At 41.4% G+C, this 21072-nt stretch overlaps 1 protein-coding gene across 5 annotated transcripts in view; it reads right to left on the reverse strand.

The window, feature by feature from the left end:
* vps13d (vacuolar protein sorting 13 homolog D) overlaps positions 1–18629 on the reverse strand; it is a 56935-nt gene extending 38306 nt beyond the window's left edge. For 2 of the 5 annotated variants that reach the window (XM_086213917.1, XM_086213918.1), the window contains exons 1-19: positions 18116–18629; positions 17010–17159; positions 15913–15990; positions 14563–14753; positions 12949–13029; positions 11687–11803; positions 11260–11367; positions 10776–10946; positions 9719–9819; positions 8889–9057; positions 7568–7669; positions 7214–7406; positions 6542–6724; positions 5664–5794; positions 5501–5555; positions 3361–3540; positions 2655–2785; positions 2431–2563; positions 72–2333 (exon numbers count right to left, since the gene is read on the reverse strand). In XM_086213917.1, the coding sequence (XP_086070043.1) occupies positions 72–2333; positions 2431–2563; positions 2655–2785; positions 3361–3540; positions 5501–5555; positions 5664–5794; positions 6542–6724; positions 7214–7406; positions 7568–7669; positions 8889–9057; positions 9719–9819; positions 10776–10946; positions 11260–11367; positions 11687–11803; positions 12949–13029; positions 14563–14753; positions 15913–15990; positions 17010–17106 (4483 nt within the window). In that variant the 5' untranslated portion in view covers positions 17107–17159; positions 18116–18629. Of the gene's footprint in view, positions 1–71; positions 2334–2430; positions 2564–2654; positions 2786–3360; positions 3541–5500; positions 5556–5663; positions 5795–6541; positions 6725–7213; positions 7407–7567; positions 7670–8888; positions 9058–9718; positions 9820–10775; positions 10947–11259; positions 11368–11686; positions 11804–12948; positions 13030–14562; positions 14754–15238; positions 15462–15912; positions 15991–17009; positions 17160–18115 lie in introns of those variants that run through there. The other 3 variants (XM_086213916.1, XM_086213915.1, XM_086213919.1) reach the window with 3 other exon arrangements.
* Positions 18630–21072: the final 2443 nt, after the last annotated feature.

Raw genomic sequence — 21072 nt, forward strand, 5'->3', positions numbered from 1 at the left:
TGAGTAGGTGTCAAAGCTGCATATAAAATGAATTGCATTTCCAAGTATACAGGATTTCCCATTCCAAATACCTTTTCCTCGGTTGAGGGATTCAAAGAAGTCATGACGGGTGAACTGTGGTTCATCATGAAAGATACTGCTGCCATTACGAGATGGTGACATGCTGCCAGTGTTTTCCCCTCGAGGCATCTTCTTCAAAACCAAATGGCTCATGTTTAGTGAGTAAAGCCGAATATCCTTCACCAACACCTGTAGTCTCTCTCCTTCAGAGTCCTGCCCAGTAACAAAATTCTGGATTGCTATGCTCCCCAGATGTCCAACCAATAGTTCAGGGTGTCCAGGTTTACGAGGAATGGACACAACTGGTGATTCAATGTTGATATTTAGTGTCAGCTTCACCAAGAATGTGTCTAATGTGGATTCAGGCTCCTCCGTAGGAAAATCCTCCTCATCCTCAGATGGATAAGTCCAATTGTGACTCTGAGTTCGACTTCTTCTTGAGGGAGTCTCAAAGAGTGAAAACATCCCGCTATACTCTGCTGTCTTGGTGGCAAGGACTGTAGACACTTTGGTGGCGGCACTTTTCAGCATGGAACGAAAATTGTCTTCTACCTCATTGGCAGAGAGACTCAGTTCCTTCAGGAACTTGGCTGAGTGGTTATAGTGCAAAGATGCCATTTGAAGTTGCAGGGTGCAATGCCCTTGGGATTTTTCCAAAAGATGGAAATTTAAAGCTTCTGAAGGAGAAACTCCTGTGTCAGGAAGGAATGTTAATCCACTAGAAGTGTCTTCTACATTGCCAATGCTAACCACAAACTGGCTCCGACCTCCTTCCTGGGTCAAGTCCACCAGTTGCATGGACCCCAGTGAACCATTGATGTCTAAACGACTGCCCATGGACACGTTAACCTTGGTGCCAGTAATGCTGGCAGTGGCAATCTTCAACCCTTTCTTCTCAGCACCAAGGACTGTGCCTGTAGACACAGTACGTAGCAAGAGAAGGTTAAGGCGATGGATCTCCACAGTTAGTTCCTTGTTCTGGTCATAAGTGGCCTGATAGGTCCCCTCCTCTTCCTCATTGCTGTACTGTGTTGTATGCTGTTGCACTGAGGATGTCAAGGTGTTTTCTTCTTTGGGGAAAGACTTCTGGAGGAACTTCAGAAGCTCCACCATGGTCTCAGGGTTCAGAATAATGTCCAAGTTGTTGACCTGCATGCTTGTCACCTGAAGGGAACTGTCCAAATTCATAGAGGGACAGTCTGAGCTCACAAATGTGTACTCAAGCTTAATTAGGGCCTCCTGGTCTTTGAGGAAGGAACTAAGGACAGAGATTCTATCTGTGGGCATACATGAGGATAACTCAGTATGATGGACTTGATGTTCTGGAGATCTGCCGTCATGTGACACAGGGGAAGATGGCTGGCTCTCTCGGAGACTGCCTGTGGGTATGTCAAAACTCAGATGTTTATGGGACGCAACCAGGAGGTCAAAGTCTGAGCCATAGGTTTGTAGAGTGTCCACCAGGAGAAGACCGTGGACAGTCAGGGAGACCTCAGCATCGTAAGGCCGCTTGATGAAATGTGCATTTGTGCCAAATACCTTGAGGACAGATATGTAGCGCCCTTCACTCTCCACCCCAAGCTGCATGTAGTTTATGTTGAATTCAGCTAACAGAAGACGGGATTCCACCAGGACCTCCCGTGTGTGCTGCTCTAATGTCATCACGCTTTGGGTCCGACTCTTGGCAGAACCCTGGAGCTTCCAGGAGCTGTCCTCCCTGTGAAAGATCTTGTCATGGCGGAGAGTAAGAGGGTCCGGAGACCTTGGGCTTTTTTCTTGACTTTGGTCTCCCTCATCCACAGCTGGACCACTTAGCCTGGCCAGACAACTCCTCAGAGCAGCCATCTTCTCAAGGTTGATATGGACTTTGAGGTCTGGTAGTGTTCCTGACAGCACAGCACCTGGAAGCTGGGGGTCTGAGGTGTAGCGCAGGCGCTGTTCAAGTTGCAGTAACACATTAAATTTCTCCACCACGTGGGTAGGTCCCACCTCACTCTCTTGAAGATGTTTCCAGTTGTCCTTATAGCGACCCACCATTATCTGCAGATCCTTAAAGGACAAGGAGTATTTTTCATACAGCTTTCTGTTGTAGGCCTGCGTGCTTTCAAGGGATCTGGGGCTGAGAGGTTCAGGACTTTTAAGCCATTCTTTCAAAGGCAGGTCCAGCTCAGGAGGAGGAGACTCTGGTGGGGTGGCAAGGGGTGTTTGATACTCATCATCACTCATGTCTTCTCTTTCAGGTTGAGTAGTTTTAGAGCCAGCCTTTGTGTCATCTTCAAAGAAAAAGAATGTACAAGTTATTCTGAAACCTACACAGTACAAATTAAGCTGTTTGACTTCATTTGAATTAAAATGGTTGATGATTTTTACCTTGAGAATTTGTGAGGAGAATTCTGCCTAAATCCACAATAACTAACATTGGGTCCCCTGACTGGAAGTCATCAGGGAAAATCACCTGGGGTGCACAAATATCCAGTTTCATGGTCCAACGCTTACTATTTTCCTATAGATAGCAAGACAATGTCAGTAATGAGTATCGAAATAATTCAACAAATATTTATTTCATTTCATTATCAACTGGTTCGCTTTCTTACAATAAATTCTCCCACAAGCAGTTGATCAATAGTTTGCCGAATCTCTGCCTTGGTCTGCATCTTCAGCTTGTTGTACTGCCTCCTGGCAGCCTCTGCCACTCTCAGTTCTAACTCTGACTGATAGCCAAAACCTAGAAAAGAATAGGTTGAAGATAAACATTATCTGTTGGAAAAAGGATGAATTCATGGATAGTCAAGAGTATAGGATCAAATGTGTCAGTAGTACTTATATTACTGTTATCCTATACATCATGAAGTGAAACATGAACTTTAGTCATTGGAAATAGTCATCATTTGCACTTAGGTCAGGAACTGACGTCCCCTTTGCAGAGGTATGCATATGTTTTAATATAGATGACGGTCCCTGACATTCAAGCACCCGCCATACACAATCCCATTGTGACCATGTAAAATGTATCTAAATATTCTAATTAGCAATAAGATAAAATATACTTGGCTCCTGAAGAATATGAAAATGGCCCTGTGAATGGTCACAATCATGTTCTGCCTAAAACACACCTGATTAATTGAGTGATAAACTACACTCCCTGTGTGCCTTGTGATAGACTTCACATCCAGGACATTCATCAGTGAACTGATCTTTGATTGGGCTTTAGATCAATTAAATGGGACCCTTGCTGTGCAAGGCACAACTTGAGTGTCATACATGTAAACACACATAAATAAGCGTTTTCTGCTGACTTACCAGAGGTATGAACTCTTCCTTTATAGAAGAACTCTGTCACTTTCTTGATTGCTTGTGGGTTGTAGATGATGTTCAGTGGACTAGTTTTAACTTCCAATCGTCTTTCAAACTTACACCTCACAGGGTTACGCTCATAAAGCATTTCAAACACTGGTGATGAAGAACACTCTGCATCACATCCTGACGAAACAGGAATGGAACAAACTTTAGTGGGATTATGCAGATTTTGCAGGAAAATGAACATTTTAAACACGAGGTCAGATTGAGGACAAACCCAGGTTTGAAATAATTGACAACTCTTTGACCTTGAAATACTCTGCTTGATGTATTACCATGGAGCCACAGGAAAACTGGAAAATCAAATGCACATTCTACAGCACAATAATACCCTATAGAGAGGATGTGTTCGACTTTAATATTCTTCATATTGATAACTTTAAAATCAAGATTTACACCTGCAGAATGGGTACCTCAAATTGGTTATCGCACACCCACATGGTGTATTTGATTGCAGCGCCAGCACATTGTTTGTAAACTCTCATGAATGATAGTTGATGCAGGTTGATACGTATTGCGTGAAAAATGCAAGTCAAGTTACAACATTTTTCACAGCAGCGATCTAGACATCATAGAGCAGCGGTTGCCAGTAGGCAGATCGCGGTCCAGATCCAGACCCAACAGACTTCATCTCCGGACCCAGACAAATTGTAAAAAAAAAAAACAAAAAACACCACCAACAACAATAATAACAATAATAATGAATAAAAAGTTGTGACCAAGCGATTTTAAGGGATTATGTTTCTAAAAAAAGTGACACACATTAAATAAACTATGCATTTATGGTAGGCTATGTTTTTGTTTCTATATTATAATACCAGTAAGGTTAGCTGACGCCTGCGCTATGCAGCACGAGCTCTCAAAGCTGCGATCTCTGTGGGACTGGTACGCACTTGCACTGCAGATTTAACACTGCGATTGACAGAAGGAAAAAACGCACGTTAGTTGAGTGGGGGAAGGAAAGAAAATTCATTCAGTTTGTGGCTCAAGAGAAGGAAGGCGTGCTCGAAGAGGACAATGGTAGACAGTGAGAACTGAACATTTAAAGACGAGTGGACAGAGTCGTAGCAATAGCAAAATGCTTACTTGAAACAGAAAAGGATATTGTCACATGTTTAATTTTAATGTAAAAATGACTGATAATTGTTGATATTATTGAATGCACTTTAAGACCTATATGGCCCCCTGCTGGACAATATGTTAAAGGTTAATGTGGAAAAAAACACACAATAAATATTGTTGAATTATTATTGAAATGTAGGCTACTTCATTTGATCTGAAAGCTCATTGTTGACCAAACAGACACTGATACAACTCGCTTCAAGTCTACTTACATTGGCTAAAAATTCCACTGAATCATAATGCACATCTTGACTGCTGGCTAACATGCAGCGTAGGCCTATCAGTGAAATCAATGGTCATTAAAAAAAATTTCAATAAGCCTCCGGACCCAAGCTTGAAGACTTATTTTAAAGAACTGGACCCAACAGAATTTTAATTGGATACCCCTGTCACAGCATAAATAAATTGATATAAAAAAAAACACGAATGTGTAACAGTGTCTCAGTGACTCTACAACCTTGAGATTTGTGTTATTATGGTTTGTAAACCACAAATGGCCTTCACAAGACCTGAGGGTCAATGGATCTGGATAATCTGACGGCAGCTTGTTTCTGAAACTGTAATAAGTGACTGCAAATAATGTATGCATTAAAATCAATCAATTTATCCTCAGCCATCACCTCAAAACTACAGGTGTGTGTTTGATTCAAGTTCCACATATGTGACATGACTACCATATAAAAATTATACATCAAAAGTTGGATCAGTTTGACATAATCATCAATTTTGTTTACCAGCTGTATCTTAGTATTCTTAATTGTTAGAAGAGCATTGTTCAGAGAACCTTTAGTGAGGTATGGTTTTATGAAGGATTCATGATGGATAAAAGGGCATACAGCTACTCCTGTCAATCAACTAGTTTTATCATCAGTTATCAACTAAATCTATATAGCCATTTAATCAACCCATAATCAACTATGCTACCAATCTATCAATAACCTTACTTATCATCAAACCTTACCAGAGGTGCTGCTGGACTGTCCAGATGGTTGGTTCATGGCAATGACAACCTTGTCCTGCATGACACAGCACAGAGCAGAAAAGTAGAGTAAAATGTTTAACAGCTGCACTTCTCTACTGTCACATTGGGGCCTCCCTCTTGACCTGTTTCTACTCCTGCTTACCGTTTTTGGAGAGACCAGGACAGGGAATATGGTGCCCTGTGTGGTCAAGTCTCTTAGGAATAAACCACCCAACTGAACAGAGAGCAGAGAGGACTCTGAACGAGGGAGAGACTCAACAGCCACCTTCACCCCTGTGGAAGAGTAGAGGTTACAGCAATCAAGACATAGTAGACAAGTTGTGGGTCAGCTACTAGAAATAACAGAGAGGAGCATTGGGCATCAATCATGAAATGTTCTTAAACACTGCAGGGCAGTGGTCGCCAACAGGCGGATCGAGGTCTGGATCTGGACCCAACTCACGTCACCTCCGGATCCAGATAAATTGTAAAAAATGAGCTGTGTGCCTGATATGCTCCGAGAAGGTGGCACTTGTCAAAAGTAGCAACGTAGAATGACACTATCATCGGAAGCATGAAGAATTCTATCAAAATTACCCTCTTAAACCTGAACCGCAAACACAGAAAATACATTATCTTGAAGTGAGAATGACGAATAAAAGGATAGGCCTGGCTGTTGTTGATGAAATACAATAGTATGAGATAGCTACAAATTTTGAGCACTTTATGGGACAATATGTTTAAGGTTAATGTGGAAAAAACAGACAATAAATACTGTTGTAATATTATCGAAATGTAGGCTACTTCATTTGGCTTCCTTTCTAAAAGACAAAATTGAGGGCAGATGAGAATCAATTTAAGGCGATATGTTTACGCTTTAATCAGTCCAAAACTGGCCTAGTGTTCTGTAGGTCAGGCTGTAGTATTCAACCTGGCAGTTGAAAAGTGAAACAAATTTTGTTCAAACAGGGACAAACCTTTCCATTATGCTGCCGCTACAGTTTGACCCAAAAAGAAGACAACAGAGTGACAATCGTGTACCTGAAAACTCCAGTTGGATGACCCCACTCTCATGGAGCATCTCCTCTCTCCTGTCTTGATGGAAGAGAGTAACTCCACCCTTCTCAAGCAAGAACTCCAGCCGTGCAAACAAGATGTCTCGCCGGGTAAATGTGTTCAGAGTGTGAGAGTCCTCCAACGGGTCGAACAAGTCTTCAGTCTCAGCTGGAGAAGCATTATACCATCAGAGACAGAGTACAGGGGTATGTTCCACAAGTTGCCTGCCAATAAACTATACTGTTAATGTACGGTACGTTCTCATCTCCTAACTTCAACACTTAAAGCAATACTCCACTCAAACGTTTTCACCGCTCCAGCCATTCAGGCAGAAGTGGTGAAAAAACATCTCTAAGGCCTCAGGGCACCTGTTAGTGAGTACTTGAAAGGCAAAACATATTTTTTGTTGAAATAACTCCTTAAAAAACATTGTTAAAAATAATGAAATTAACAAATGATGCTATACAACAACGCTCTACTTTGTTAACTGTTGCTTAGTTTAACTGACTGTTCACTGGCAGTGATAGCACTATTTGTTCTCTTGTATTCATATGCCGGTCATATTTGTGACTGTTGTGTCTCCGTGGCAAGTAAAAGAAAAAAGGAGTCAAGGGATGAAATGCAGAATCAAGATGGCTGCTTAATGCTGTATCTCACCCAGAATATCCCAGGAGGATGGGCTTGGCAGGAGTTCCTCAGGGCCTCTTTCTGGGTCCTGGCCATCCCCATACCAGCCGCCCCAGCCTGGGAACCAGGATTGCAGGTACTGGATCATCCCCGAGCTGCCACTCTTAGGGATGGATGTGGTGGGTGAACAGGGCTGAGGGTCAACGCTGGGCTCTCGTATCATCTGGGTGAAGAGACAGAGAGAACACAAGCTGAAACTAGAACTAGAACATGAACATGTTTCAGAGATAACAGACAGTTTAAGATGGATTGTGGGGTGATCCTGGTGGGGCTTTTTTGTCTCAAAGAAGGCGACAAACATCTGCGTGAGTCATCAACTCCCACCTCAACAATATCCTCCTGTTTTCGAAACCAGTCGTGGACGATCTCTCTTAGAGTCTGCAGCTCTTCCACCGTCTGCTCCTCTTCTACTCGCCCCAGCTCACCCTGGTTGACAAAGACGAATGTAAAGAACATAATGCATTATCACGCTCAGGGTTGGAATCCATCACATAACTAATGGAAAGAGTGAACAGAAATAAGTGGACTACTGTTTTAAAGCCTCCAGGTTAGCATTTTGGCAATCATCATTTGGATAATTCAATCAAATTAAATCAGTTTATTTATAGAGCACATTTAAAAACAACCACCACTGACCAAAATGCTCTACAACAAAATCCAATAAAAAACTTTCAACATAAACTTTGCAAGCAGAAAATATACGGTAGACAAATGGAATTGTCATTTACAAAATAAACATCAGGCTGATGATTGAGACCATAAACTTGTTAGCAGATTGTTTATTGAGCCCATAAATCAATTGAGAGGTAAGCAGACTTGCATTTTTGAAATTAATATCTGATAATATAATCTACAGCCTTTGACACGAGATTAGAATTTGCCTGCAGGCACATCTCAGTGGCAGCGTGGCAAAAAGGGCCCTCTTAGCTGCAAGTAAAGATGAGTAGTACAATATTAATTTGTCATTTTCACTTTCTTTCATGTGTCATTTTCCTATATTTTGGAAAAAAAAATCAAGCAAATTTGATTAGAAAAGGGGATTGATAAACAATTACCAAATTACTAAAGATCCAAATAAAAGAGAATTTTTTACCCAATAATTAGCAAAAACACAACAATATTATATATAACTATACATGATGGGTGTGGTTAGCACTGTGGCCTCACAGCAAGAAGGTTCTGGGTTCGAGCCCCGGCTCGGGCACAGTATCTTTCTGTGTGGAGTCTGCATGTTCTCCCTGTTCCTGTGTGGGTTCTCTCTGGTACTCCAGCTTCCTCCCACTGTCCAAAAACATGCAATTTGGGGACAAGGCTGATTGATACTCTAAATTGACTGTAGGTGTGACTGTGAGTGTGAATGGTTGTTCGTCTCTCTATGTCGGCCCTGCGATGGACTGGCGACCTGTCCAGGGTGAACCCCGCCTCTCACCCGTAGATGCTGGGATAGGCTCCAGCCCCCCCGCGACCCTTACTAGTAAGGAATAAGCGGAAGATGATATTTGACACAAATATTTGATATTTTGTTGAAATATTCTCTTTGGGTCTCTACTGAAAGTGAACTTGGGGTCTTGAAGAAGTTTGACAACCCCAGTCTGAAAAGTTAGTGAATATGTTTCTGAACGGTGTCTATGTTACAGTACAGTACCTCTTCCTGGGGGCTCAGTGACACTCCTTTGAGCCTTCTGAAGTAAAGACTAGTGTAGGTCTGGGCATCTCGTGCCCGCTGCAGGGCAAAGTCCCAGCTGCCGCGACGCCGCTGCTCCCGGATCTCATTTAGATTGGCCTGGATGGCAAACATCCACCATTGTCTGTAGCTAAGAAACGAATTGTTAGGAGCTGAGGCAATCCAAGTGGAAAATCCATTTAGCATTCATGTTGGTATTCAAAAAGGTCTGCACATGTATGAAACTCAGCTCGCTTGTTTGATCCCTAGCAGAATATAAACTACTCTCCCAGGCTGATTAAATATTTTATCTTCTCACAGGTGTGGGACAAATTACAGTACAAAGTTAGTGGCTGTGAAAAGCACAGGGAGGAAGTTCTTAAAATGAATGCAGTGATAAGAACAAAAAATGTGACAATGTTTTCACAATTCTTTGAACTTTTTTACAGTATTTTTTTTATCAAGTGATGTAATTTTGCAACTTTGGCTTGCTGTACACCATCACACGCTGTGCTGTCAAATGTCATACCACCTATCACCACAACTGGTGGCAAAAGGAGATGACACTGAGGCTGCAGTATGCATCAGTGACAGACAGTTTTGCTTATTCTTGGGCTTTTTTCAGATACCCAAGTGCAAGGAGACTTCAATCCTAGGATTCATTCAACTGATGTAACAAGATCAGACTGCTTTTTAGTAACATCCCCATGTTCAAAAATCTCAGATAACACCTTGACGATTTATCTGAAGAGAAATGATGGGGGAAAAAAATGAAGATGTATTGTAACAAACAAAAACTATGTTCAACTTACTTCCCACTTAGGGGCACTTTGGGTCTCCACTTTCGGTAAAACATCTCCCTTTCCCGGCGGTCTAGTTCCTTTAGGAATGCCATGATCTGCTGGTACTGGACCTAAAACACAACACGTGAACACAAACGTACACGCAAACACACACCTGAATATTTGCTATTTGAGCTAATGAGCATCAACTGCCACCAGATGGACGATGAGCAGTAGACAAAAAGAATGCTTGGACAGCAGCTACAAAGATGTACCGGTATATGTGACCCCAGTGATCATTATGCTGCTTACTGAAATTATTTGGTTTGTTGAGCGTGTACTTACTCACACTGAAACTCAAACTATTCCGACCACTGAAAGGGTGGAGCAACTAGAAGGCTTTAATAGGAAAAATCTTTATGGAGTGTCTACTAGTTCTTCAAAAAGACAGTAAAATATAAGCAATTAGAGCATCACTGACCCCATTCAGAAGTGGTCCAGCCCTAATTTATTTGGCAGTGTGACCAAGTGTATCCAGGGACACACTGAAGGACCATCTAATCAACTGAAGTGCTTTAGAAATATTTCTAAGGAGTAGACCCTGAGTGTACTGATTTGCCTTCCACCTCTCTTCTTATTTTCCAACTAATAGGCACAGAATAAATGCCAATTATCATTAGCATTAACCTCTAGCAAACTGTAGCAGACATGAACTTGATCCAGAGTTTCTAACAAGGCTTCTTGTGTTTTTTTCAGATCCAAATATGATACTGGCAGCATTAACAAAGCCTGCCTGAGCTCTGTAGTGTGGGCCTAAATGAGGAAACCAGTTGACTGTTCAATTTCATGACTCATTTCTTTGAATAAGTGGGATCTAGAAACACCTATGAATTTATTCAAACTTCTATATTTGCTCACACTTTCATGTTACCTCTTGTTCCCTTTGCCGTCCTCAGACCCTCACTTTTACTGTATCCAAGATTCAGTGAATGACTCATCCCTAGGTGGCATGACACATCTGTCCTGGCTTGTACTGTGACCGCTAACACTGATAATGAAAAATGGCATTTTAGATAACAATACACACCTGGGACAAGCGGAAGGACATGGGCTCCAGCTGAACCTGGCCTTCAATCCGCGGGGTGTGTCGGGACCTCAGAGGCTCCTTGGAGGTGTTCCTTCTAAGCAGTACGGAGGCACACACTGGTTCAAAGATATACTGATGCTCCCTCATCTGCATACACTCTGTCATTGCATCCTGCTCACAAACAAAACAACCAAGGAAATTACAGAGAATCAGAGAGAATCACGCAGCAAGTAAAAGTCATTTAGCACTTCTTTAGATGAGATGACACCATATAAGAACACTATTCAAAGGCCAAGTATTATCCCTATAACGTGTGGTTCTGCAAACAAATCCTTGGGCCATCAACGGAGACCTTTGTTGACTCCAGAGGTCTAATAATTCTAAAGAACTCGGTCAGCAGTAGCACACATTTCTCCTTCTTGTCGCCAGATGCAGTCAAAAACTCTTTGCTCCTAACTCCTGATGCCTGAGTGACCTGACTGACCTGAATCTGATTTACTGGAAGTTTCCCCAGCATTTCACACTCTGTATCCCAGTAAACACTGAAATCTTCGATTTCCAGCTGCTTCTCTCGTAGGAGTTTCCGGGCGTGCTATAAGACAACATATAAATATTGATGTAAAAATACTTGTTACAGTGTAATGCAAAGCCTTTGGAGGAAGTAGAACTAAACCAACTACAGATGCCAATTATGAGATAGAGATTTTATTAAGACAGGGAACACCTAACACCAGCAAAATTACTATGCAGCGTGAGACTGTTACATGAACTTTTGTCATTTTATTAATTACATCTAAATGTGTCATTTTGATGATTTGATCATTTCTGGATTTAAAAACAAAAAGGTGAGAAAATTGAAATGTGAAATAAGTGAGCAGTAACATAACATATTTTTCGAAATGAAGACTTACAGTGTCTCTGGAGGGGTTCTGGGCTGAAACGTTGTTGATACAAACCCCAAAGGAAAAGGGCTTTTCTGGATTTGAGACATCATCCTCAAATCTCAGGTGCACATCTTGGATGTTCAGCTACAGAAAAATCATAGTTGTCTGTTAGAGAAGCTAATTCCACATGTATCAATTTAGACCACTGACACTTTAGCTTTTCATTATATTCCAGGGATTGATAAACTGGTTTATGGTAAATTGTTGAAGATACAGAAATCTCCCCCTCATCCTTATCTACATGTTCTATCTTTCTTGTGAAAGTGCTGTACTGTCCTGCCCAGGGGGACCGATCCTAAATGCATGCTGTAGCAACTCATAATGTAATAACGGCTCATAATGTAACAATGGCTTATACCGTGAGAAAAGTGTTGCATTATCACCATTTTTACCTTTGCCACTCCTGCAGGGTGAAAGTTCATGCTTTTACCTCTGTGATTGTCTGTCTGTATGTAAGCAGAATGACGACATTTCTGCAAAACGTGGTGGAGCACTAAGTTCATAACGACCACACCTGCACACTGACTACTTAGAATTCACTGACAGGCAGAGGCCTGTGTTTGACTATGATTTGTACATAGGTGGCACAACAGTAACAGAGTGGATTAGGGAACAGGGAGGGGGACTGTATATGATATGATATTTTGAACTTTTATTACATTTAAGTTATTACATTATGAGCCGTTATTACATTATGAGTTGCTACACGTGCCGAATCCTCATTCTTGTTGGAAGTCCCTGGATGTTTGCTTGATGAAACCCTTGAAATATAAAAGGGTCCTTTGTGTAACTCCCCTGGGGGGGTTCTAGGTGACACCCTTAAAGGTTTTGGAAACAACCCTCTAGGTGAAACCATTATCAATAAAAAAGGGTTCTCTGTAGACACTAACTTTTACAGAAGGTTCTACCAGGAACCAAAAAGGGTCCTCCTATGGGGACAAGGTAAAGAATCCTACAGGTTCTTGTTCATACTTCTGTTTCTAAGAGTGTGGCCGCATGTGGTTCAGACCACCACTGAATGTTGTCACAGTGATTTGAACTCAGTGTCTCCTGAGTGTGTTCACACCAGAACAACAAACGTCCACTTGTGATCAGATTGCTCAAGATGCATCATTATGCTAGCCTGGATTAGCATTTTACTATGTTGGGTTTTAACCTCAATGACTTTTCCCTGTTAAAAGTTTAGTAAGTTGCAACATATTGACTGCAAAAAATTTGAGCTGGCTTACCTCGATGTTTTCCACAATCCTGGTAACCACTGAGGCAGTAACCGAGTACCAGTAGGACTCTCCTCTCTGTTCACACTCACTCTGAAAGACAAATACATACAACGCGCTCATTGCCTCAGTCAACAACAAGGAGAGCAATAAGGAAAAGAAAAGAAAAGTGTTTCGTCAAACACAATGACAGGTTAAAAAAAAAGACTCAACTCCATTAATTGAAATCTGTTAGATATCCTCAAGAGTTGCAATAGGGACAAACATTAAATTAAATTTAAAGCCTTTTCATACCACACAGAATTCAATTTAGTTCTTTTTTTCAGAGATGTATCATTCAAATAATGAATAAACCCAATAGTGACAATATGGGCTGGAATTATTTATGTTGAATACATATTTATTTTAAGGTGGCATAGTGGTGCAGTGGTCAGCACTGTCGCCTCACAGCAAGAAGGTTCCGAGTTCGAGCCCCGGCTCGGGCACAGGATCTTTCTGTGTGGAGTCTGCATGTTCTCCCTGTTCCTGTGTGGGTTCTCTCTGGTACTCCAGCTTCTTCCCACCGTCCGAAGACATGCAACTGGGGACTAGGCTGATTGATACTCTAAATTGACCATAGGTGTGACTGTGAGTGTGAATGGTTGTCTGTCTCTATGTGACTGTGAGTGTGAATGGTTGTCTGTCTCTATGTGTTGGCCCTGTGATGGACTGGTGACCCGTCCAGGGTGAACCCCGCCTCTCGCCTGTAGCTGCTGGGATAGACTCCAGCCCCCCCCCGTGACTCTTAACAGGAATAAGCAGAAGAAAATGGATGGATGGATGGATGGATGGATATCTATTTCAAAAATTTTTTGGTCAATACATAGCTACATGTTTAGAATTAACCTTAGTAACAGATGTAGCATATGAAGAGAGAACCAGAGAAACTATATTATTCTGACTCCGTCTGATTCTAACCCTACAGAGGTTTCTGGTTATCTGCCTGCAGATGGATTTGAATTCCTCAAGATCCAAAACAATAGAACGGCATGGCTGCTCCTGATGGCCCTACGACGGACTGGCGACCCGTCCAGGGTGTACCCCACCTCTCACCCAATATCAGCTGGGATATGCTCCAGCCACACACACACACACACACACACACACACACACACACACACACACACAAACAATTTAGAATAATGGGAAATCACTTAATCTTAAACTGAATTTAGGAGAGAGTTATGAATTATGAATTAGCTAAATTAGAATCTGAAATATAATGGCTGTGATCTGAAGAGTGGACATGCAGCATAAAAACCATGAGTGTCCCTGTGAGGCAATAATGCTCAACATAGACTGGAAAGATGAGGATCTTTAATATTATTCAGCTAAGTTTACATCACATCTCTTTTTAAGTAGTGAGATCACTTTAGTTTACACACCACACAATCTTTCATATCTTTGTGAAATCACGTCTTTGCTCGCATCACATACAGCGCTGCAGCACTGATGGGCTTCCGATCTGGCGCTTTATACAGCAATCAACTAAAATCCATCAGTGCATGGAAAATTGGGACTAAAATCAATTTGTTTGAATTGGCATTAGGTAGTTTAATAAAAAGCATTCAGTCTTGATCATCCTACTTTGAACTTGTCCTCCAGAGCCTTAAGAAGACATTTTTTGCGCTCCCTCTCCTCCTCTCTCTCCTTCTCTGCATCATACTCCTCAAGCTGGGCAGGTCCAATGATGAGGTTCAGCTGGGACATTGAGATGACCCATGGGTCACTGTGAGGCCGGTAGAAGGGGATCTGGAGAGTGATTTTTCCAATGAAGCCTAGAGTAACAAAACATGGATCAAAGGAAATACAGCCTGAAGTCAACAAGTTTGAGTTCTGAGTGACGTGCTAGCTCTCGATCTGAGTGAGTCACAGATCTGTGATTCATGTAAGAAGTGTGAATTAATGGAAAAATAGATACTTGACAGCCTTACTAATATTCTGGATCTCCAGGCTGCAGCTCAAGGTATTGTGAAATATGTTGAATATTGCAATTGAAAAACTGGCTGTGAAAATGGTTTGAGCGGGGTGCCGACACCATACAGGAGGAGTCCATGGATATCTGTAACCGTATCCATTTATAGCATAGTGTTAATTATCACGTAAAGGATAGCGCATTCAAATCATCCAGAAAAAAGAACAGCTCTTTCAAATACTGTGTGCGGAGATTTACAACCTGAACCTGATGTTGCTACATTGAAATTCTGGAACTTTCTGCATTGCCATAGACCTGTTGAATTTTGGCTGTGATAAGTCAACATACCCTGTCACTGTTAAAATCAATAGAAGAACAGGGGTCCTCCGCCAGGTGACATACACATGAACTAAAATCTGGCTGTGTTGTGACTTTTGAGAGATCCTCCAGTCAGCTTCAGTGTTGCTCCTCAGCTATGGAGGACATGAACTCAAGATGCCAGCATGCTGGTGACAAGGTCTGTTGCTGAAGACACTTCCCAGGCACAGTTACAGGCCAAATCCCCAAACTTCTACAGTGCAACAACACATACATTTGTACTTAGGACAGTAATATTTCTAATTTTTTGTTCGCGACTACATTTTAATCGTGTTTTCTAGTTAACACAACACTCAACAGTTTGTTACAAGTCTGTGCAAAATCTGCATGTATGTCATTAATAAAAGGAAAATTTTTTTTAAAAAAAAGCAAATATGAGTAAATACCTTTCATCTGTTGATAATATAATTTTTTATGTAATTATAAATAGCCATTTGAATCTGGTGATTTTACATAGACAATTTATTTATTGAATTTGAAGCAAATTTGCTACTTTGAGTATATGCAACATTATCAGGATATGAGATTCTGGTTTTACCACACAGCCAAAGCATGCTAATCTAGCACAGAAGCACATGTCTTGTTCTATTCATGGTTAAAGGTCACTTTTAAACATTGTGAGGTTATTGCTCTGTGTTTCTCACCTGTTTTGACTTCAAAGGGCAGGTCAAACTCTCGGAGTGCATCTTTTCTCAGAGGGAGGTTCTCCAGCTCCACGGCACCTAAAGAACCACAGGATCATGTTCCAAATAAGAGCTGATGACTTGAGCAATCTCATTGTGCTCCATCTACATTCCAAGACCCTGGTGCACTTCAGTACCTACTCTTCCCTGCCTGTCTACTGACATTCATGGAGGTGTTGCAAAAACAACACGACAATATTCTGACTCCCTAACACTCAGACACCAAAAGGTTACAAAGGACATCATATTCTGATAAGAGGCTTCTCAAAATATCTAGTCATTGATATCAAGACATCCCTCTGTCATTGTAAAGCATCTTTGAGCATTTAGAAGACAGTTTAAATACAAACATACATTGTACATATGTATAAGGGCAATATATCATAATTATTATTACAACAGAAGAGGTAACCAATATACATATAGAGTCTATCATCAACTGTAGTGTTGGTAGGAACAAGAAAGTGCGGACGCACCTCTTATGAACACAAATCTTGGTGAAATCCCAGGACAAAAACAATCAAAATGAGCAAACATATTAGGGTCTTCGCCTGAAGTACCTTCTGGCTCTGGCCCTAATTATCATTTCATGTTAACCAAATGTGAACAAGAATGCTGGTGGAGTGGAGAGACAGTGTCATGGCTCTCTGGATGGAAATGTAATAAGAGCTGATGTCATGAAACCTGGTACATACACAGGAGAAGGATAAAAAAAAACTATTTTAGCCATTGCCATCAAACTTTTTAACCTTTTTTTGTCAAGACAATCTCGACTTGGACCTGTGCGAAACAACACTACTTAATATCCATATATACCATTTTACAGCTGAAATATGCAGTTCTGGAGATTACTTAGCTGTTGAAGCCAATGTACCAAGCTTAACAGTAAAATTCCATATCTACCCAAACACATGAGAAGGAGAAAAAACACATTCAAACATCTAAAACTACAAATACTGGAACATGGTTTGAGTGACCATAACCTTTGACTCCAACAGCATACTGTGTAAACCAATCATCAAGACTTGAAGGGAGCAGGAAGATGCGAGTGCTGTTACCTTTCAGGAGGGCGATGGAAAGCTGATCTGTGTTCAGGTTGCTGACATACTTCCCCAGGTATGTGTTTAGCACCCAAGCCACCAGGCCCTCCAACATCCTGATGACTGCTCTGACGTTTGGCAGTCAAAGACTTAAAGCACAGCTCTCACCTAAAACACATGGGACACAAGTTTCATGGCAAGGTGTGTCTGGGATCATACTGTCCTCAGTCTACCCCAAAAGGTTCTGATGTCATTGACCTCTGACTAGCAGCCTAATAAACATTGGCTCATACACCAGCTCACACCACTAGTCAGTGCTGCCTTCAGATCCTACTGCCAATACTGAGATCTGGTCTAGTTTCCTTTGTCAGCACGCTGTGTTTCAGCTCCAACTTGGATGTTGATTTTAAAAATATGGTTTGAGTCCCACATGAGATAGTGCCATGAGATAACTTGTATTGTGATTTGATATACAGTATAAATTGAACTGACTTGACTGTGTTTGATCACTGGGACGATTAGGTGGAGCGGTGGAACATCAGCCAAGGTCAGATTATGGAGCCAATCCACCTTCTATATCAGTGTGAAGAGGAGCTTTTTCTTTTTTGAATTTTCATTACTTTCAAGCTCTATGCCAGTAAACAGAAAGGGAAAGAGACAAAGCTTCCTGCATAGAGTTTTGCTATTTTGACAGTTGGCCTGTTGACTTCACTTGCATTATGACATCCCCTACAGATGAAAAGCAATAAAGAAAAGGCCTAGGTCAGGCCTATTAGCCATGATGTATTTCTTTATTACCAGAAGACTGGGCTCTGATAAATTCTGCAAAAAACACTCCTGGATCCAGTCCCTGGTCCAGTCTGTCCAGAGTCTAGCTTCTGCTGGCTGACAGACTGAGAGAACCAGACACCTGGCGGACAGTAGCAAACCTGAACCCATCACTGACACTTCACATTGTAGGTATTTACAGAATTAAAGGGCTTACCAAAGGCTACTTTCCCTTATCCGGCGTTGGCAAGTGAAGATACTAACAATAACTAAAGTTAGCTGTTAGCAAAGCAAGCTCATACGTCCAGCTAGCATGAACGCAGAAGCATTTATATAGAGCAGTAAGACCCACTCACCGTCAGAACCCGTAGCAGAGTTTCACGGACCGGTCAGCGTAGCTTGGCTGAGTCCATGTTGATGCCAGCCGGGTGCCACTGTCAGTCGGTTCCCATTTCTTGTCAGAGACACCTCAGACAGGACAACTGGCACACAGGTTAACATGAACTGTCACAAGGCGATCCGATATTCTCTGATGAAGATTCGCTACACCGGGACAAGGTGATAATGACAACAAAGTTATGTAAAAACTGTCACCGGGAGCAGACAGCTCCAGCGTCGGTGTGGTTGTGCTGACGGACAGGGCAAGGTTGATCCTACGAAGCTAACCAGTTAGCCAAAACTAGCATGCGAAGATAAAAGTGCTCACGGCCAGGAGGAGACACTGAGCGTTAATACCCAGTCAAAGGCAACTCAACCCACTGGGTCTTCATGGAGATCACGGTCAATCCCAGTGTTTGTACGACCTCGGACCTCTGGGTTGCTGCATCGTAAATAAACACACTTTCCACTAATGTCGAACTTCCAACACACTTCCTGTCACGTGACGAAAACAAGCCATTCCTCACGTGTTGCGTTGAGAGACCGTAGGAAAACGGGTAACATTTTTTTGTTTTCATTTCGATAACGTTTCTGGTCACAGCTGTATAGGTTTGACCGAAACATGAGCAGCTGAAATACATGGAAAATCATTTTTGCAAAACATAGCGTAATACAAACATAGCACATAGTTATTTTTAAATGAAGGAAACCAGTTTGCGCAATCTACCACCTCCATTACAGTTTTACTTGTTCAAAAAAAATGTTTAAAATAAGCTACGACTCGGTGCTGGGGTGGTTGCTGGCCAATTGTAAGCAAAAACTTGTCCTTGCAATATGAATGTAACTATAAATCTTGTATTCAAGGTACTTTTAGAGCCTCAAAACCCCATAAGCAAATGTCAATAATATATGTATAGTTTCATGGAGCAAACGCAATTTATAATCAATTAAATTAATATTTTTTGGCATTTGTAAACAAGCAGATTTTATGTAATGTTGAAGTCTGCATATAAGTTATTATTTGTTCAAACTGTGATTTGTGCTTTTGAAAATTTATTTTAGACCTGTTTAAACTGTGTGAGAACTGGAAAAAGGAAGAGCCACAATAACCTGAAAATCATTGATTATATTTGTTTACCCTACTTTTTGTTTTCATTTGATTCATCTCTTTCTGCTGTTTTGAGAGCTTTTCAAGAAGCTAGCTTGTATGTCTCTTTCAATTCAGATTTAACTTCTTGCACAAATTATGAGTGTGATTTGGGATGATCACTTAAGAGGTAAACCAAAATCCAGATCAATAAATATTCAAGGTAATTGTCCAAGCCTAAGTTAAGGAGAAAATCTAACGGAGTTATAAGCGTGAACAAAAGGTTTCACATGCTCTCCCTTTTGAATTTGTATTAGTTGTGCATAACCCACAACATGCTGAGCAGTGTCCACTTAAATCTGTCAGTGGGATTTGTTTTAACCTTCTGATTTTCAGAAATGTGTAAAGTGACAGGTCAATGCTAGCCTACAAGTCACAAAACAAAACAAGAAAAGGAACAAATTGGCCATACACAGAAGGTGAGCTGGTTGCTCCAGCAATCTTCTGACCAGGTAGACGACAAGCTGGCCGGGCTTGTGTAGCTTCTGTCTGCATTTCTATTACACTGTCGCTGATTGTTATTGATTGATTGGTATTGCACCCTTGACTATGTATGTATATTGTACATCATTGTGCATGATTTTGATTTTGATTTTGCAATGACAGGCGAGGGACTGGACCTGGCACAAACTTCATAATGTTGGTATGTCAAAGCAAGAGTGTTTTTGGAGTTAACCCCTGCAACGTCTTCCTGTAAAAACAATCCTCCTCCAGCTTAAGAGCTACAAGAGCAAGACTGACCTCCCCTTCACAACTGAGCTCTTTGATTGGCTTTAAACAAACCCTGCTGCTTTTTGGCGGATGGTCCAGGACCTTTGAGCTGGCATGAATGCTCATCCAACTCTGGTGGAGCTCAAACAAGTGAACTCTGGTTCTCACCAAAACAGGGGTGCTTTCACGTCTGCCTCATTTAGATCAGCTAAATTGCACTAAAGTTCCTTTTCCTTCATAGTGTGGTTCATTTTAGGTATAAAAGGAAACAGACTAAATATGGGAAGTGAATCAGTGTGTCCAGCTATTATTTTTAGTCTCCTTTCAGCATTTGTTTCCTGAGTTATCTGCTTGGCCTTGTATGGCCTGTTGACAAATGGCTGGGCTGTGTGCCTTGTGAATGCAGACTATAACTTTTACCATTTTTATAAATGGTTTGTTTTGTTGCCACTTCCATATTGTGAGGCATTCAAGCTTGAGTCAATGATTTTTCAAGTATTTGGTGTGACACAGAGGTGCAGTTTTCGTCACCATTCTTTCAGACTCACAGTCAGTGCCAGGGTATTGGGGAATAACAGTAGTCTAATATGGATGAAGAGGACTGGTGTGTCTGTCGTGTGTGTTTTCCACATGTAATGCATAAATATTGTTATTTTCAATCAAATTCTTCTTTTAAAGATTTCTTTAAGGCTGAACCCATGGTGCTTACATAATACAGCTCTTTTACTGGTGCTGAAAGACACATCACATGGGGTGGGCACAAAAAAGGAATTTGTCACAGATTTGTCAAAGTGAAGAAGGGATCTGGAATACTGTAAATTTTACCAAAATATTACAGTGGGATTTATTGGTTGGAAAAAAATCCTCTGTACATCACTCAGGATTTTGCTCATTGATATAGAAATATTGGGCGGCACAGTGGTGCAGTGGTTAGCGCTGTAGCCTCACAGCAAGAAAGTTCGATCCCGAGTTCGGGCCCGCTGCTTTTCTGTGTGGAGTTCACATGTTCCCCCTGTGCCTTCGTGGATTCTCTCCAGGTACTCCAGCTTCCTCCCACAGTCAAAAGATGTACAACTT

Source organism: Aulostomus chinensis, chromosome 9 (assembly GCF_037954235.1).
Source record: "Aulostomus chinensis isolate RoL2024-O1b breed Wild chromosome 9, RoL_Achi_v1.0, whole genome shotgun sequence".
Lineage (NCBI taxonomy): Eukaryota > Metazoa > Chordata > Actinopteri > Syngnathiformes > Aulostomidae > Aulostomus > Aulostomus chinensis.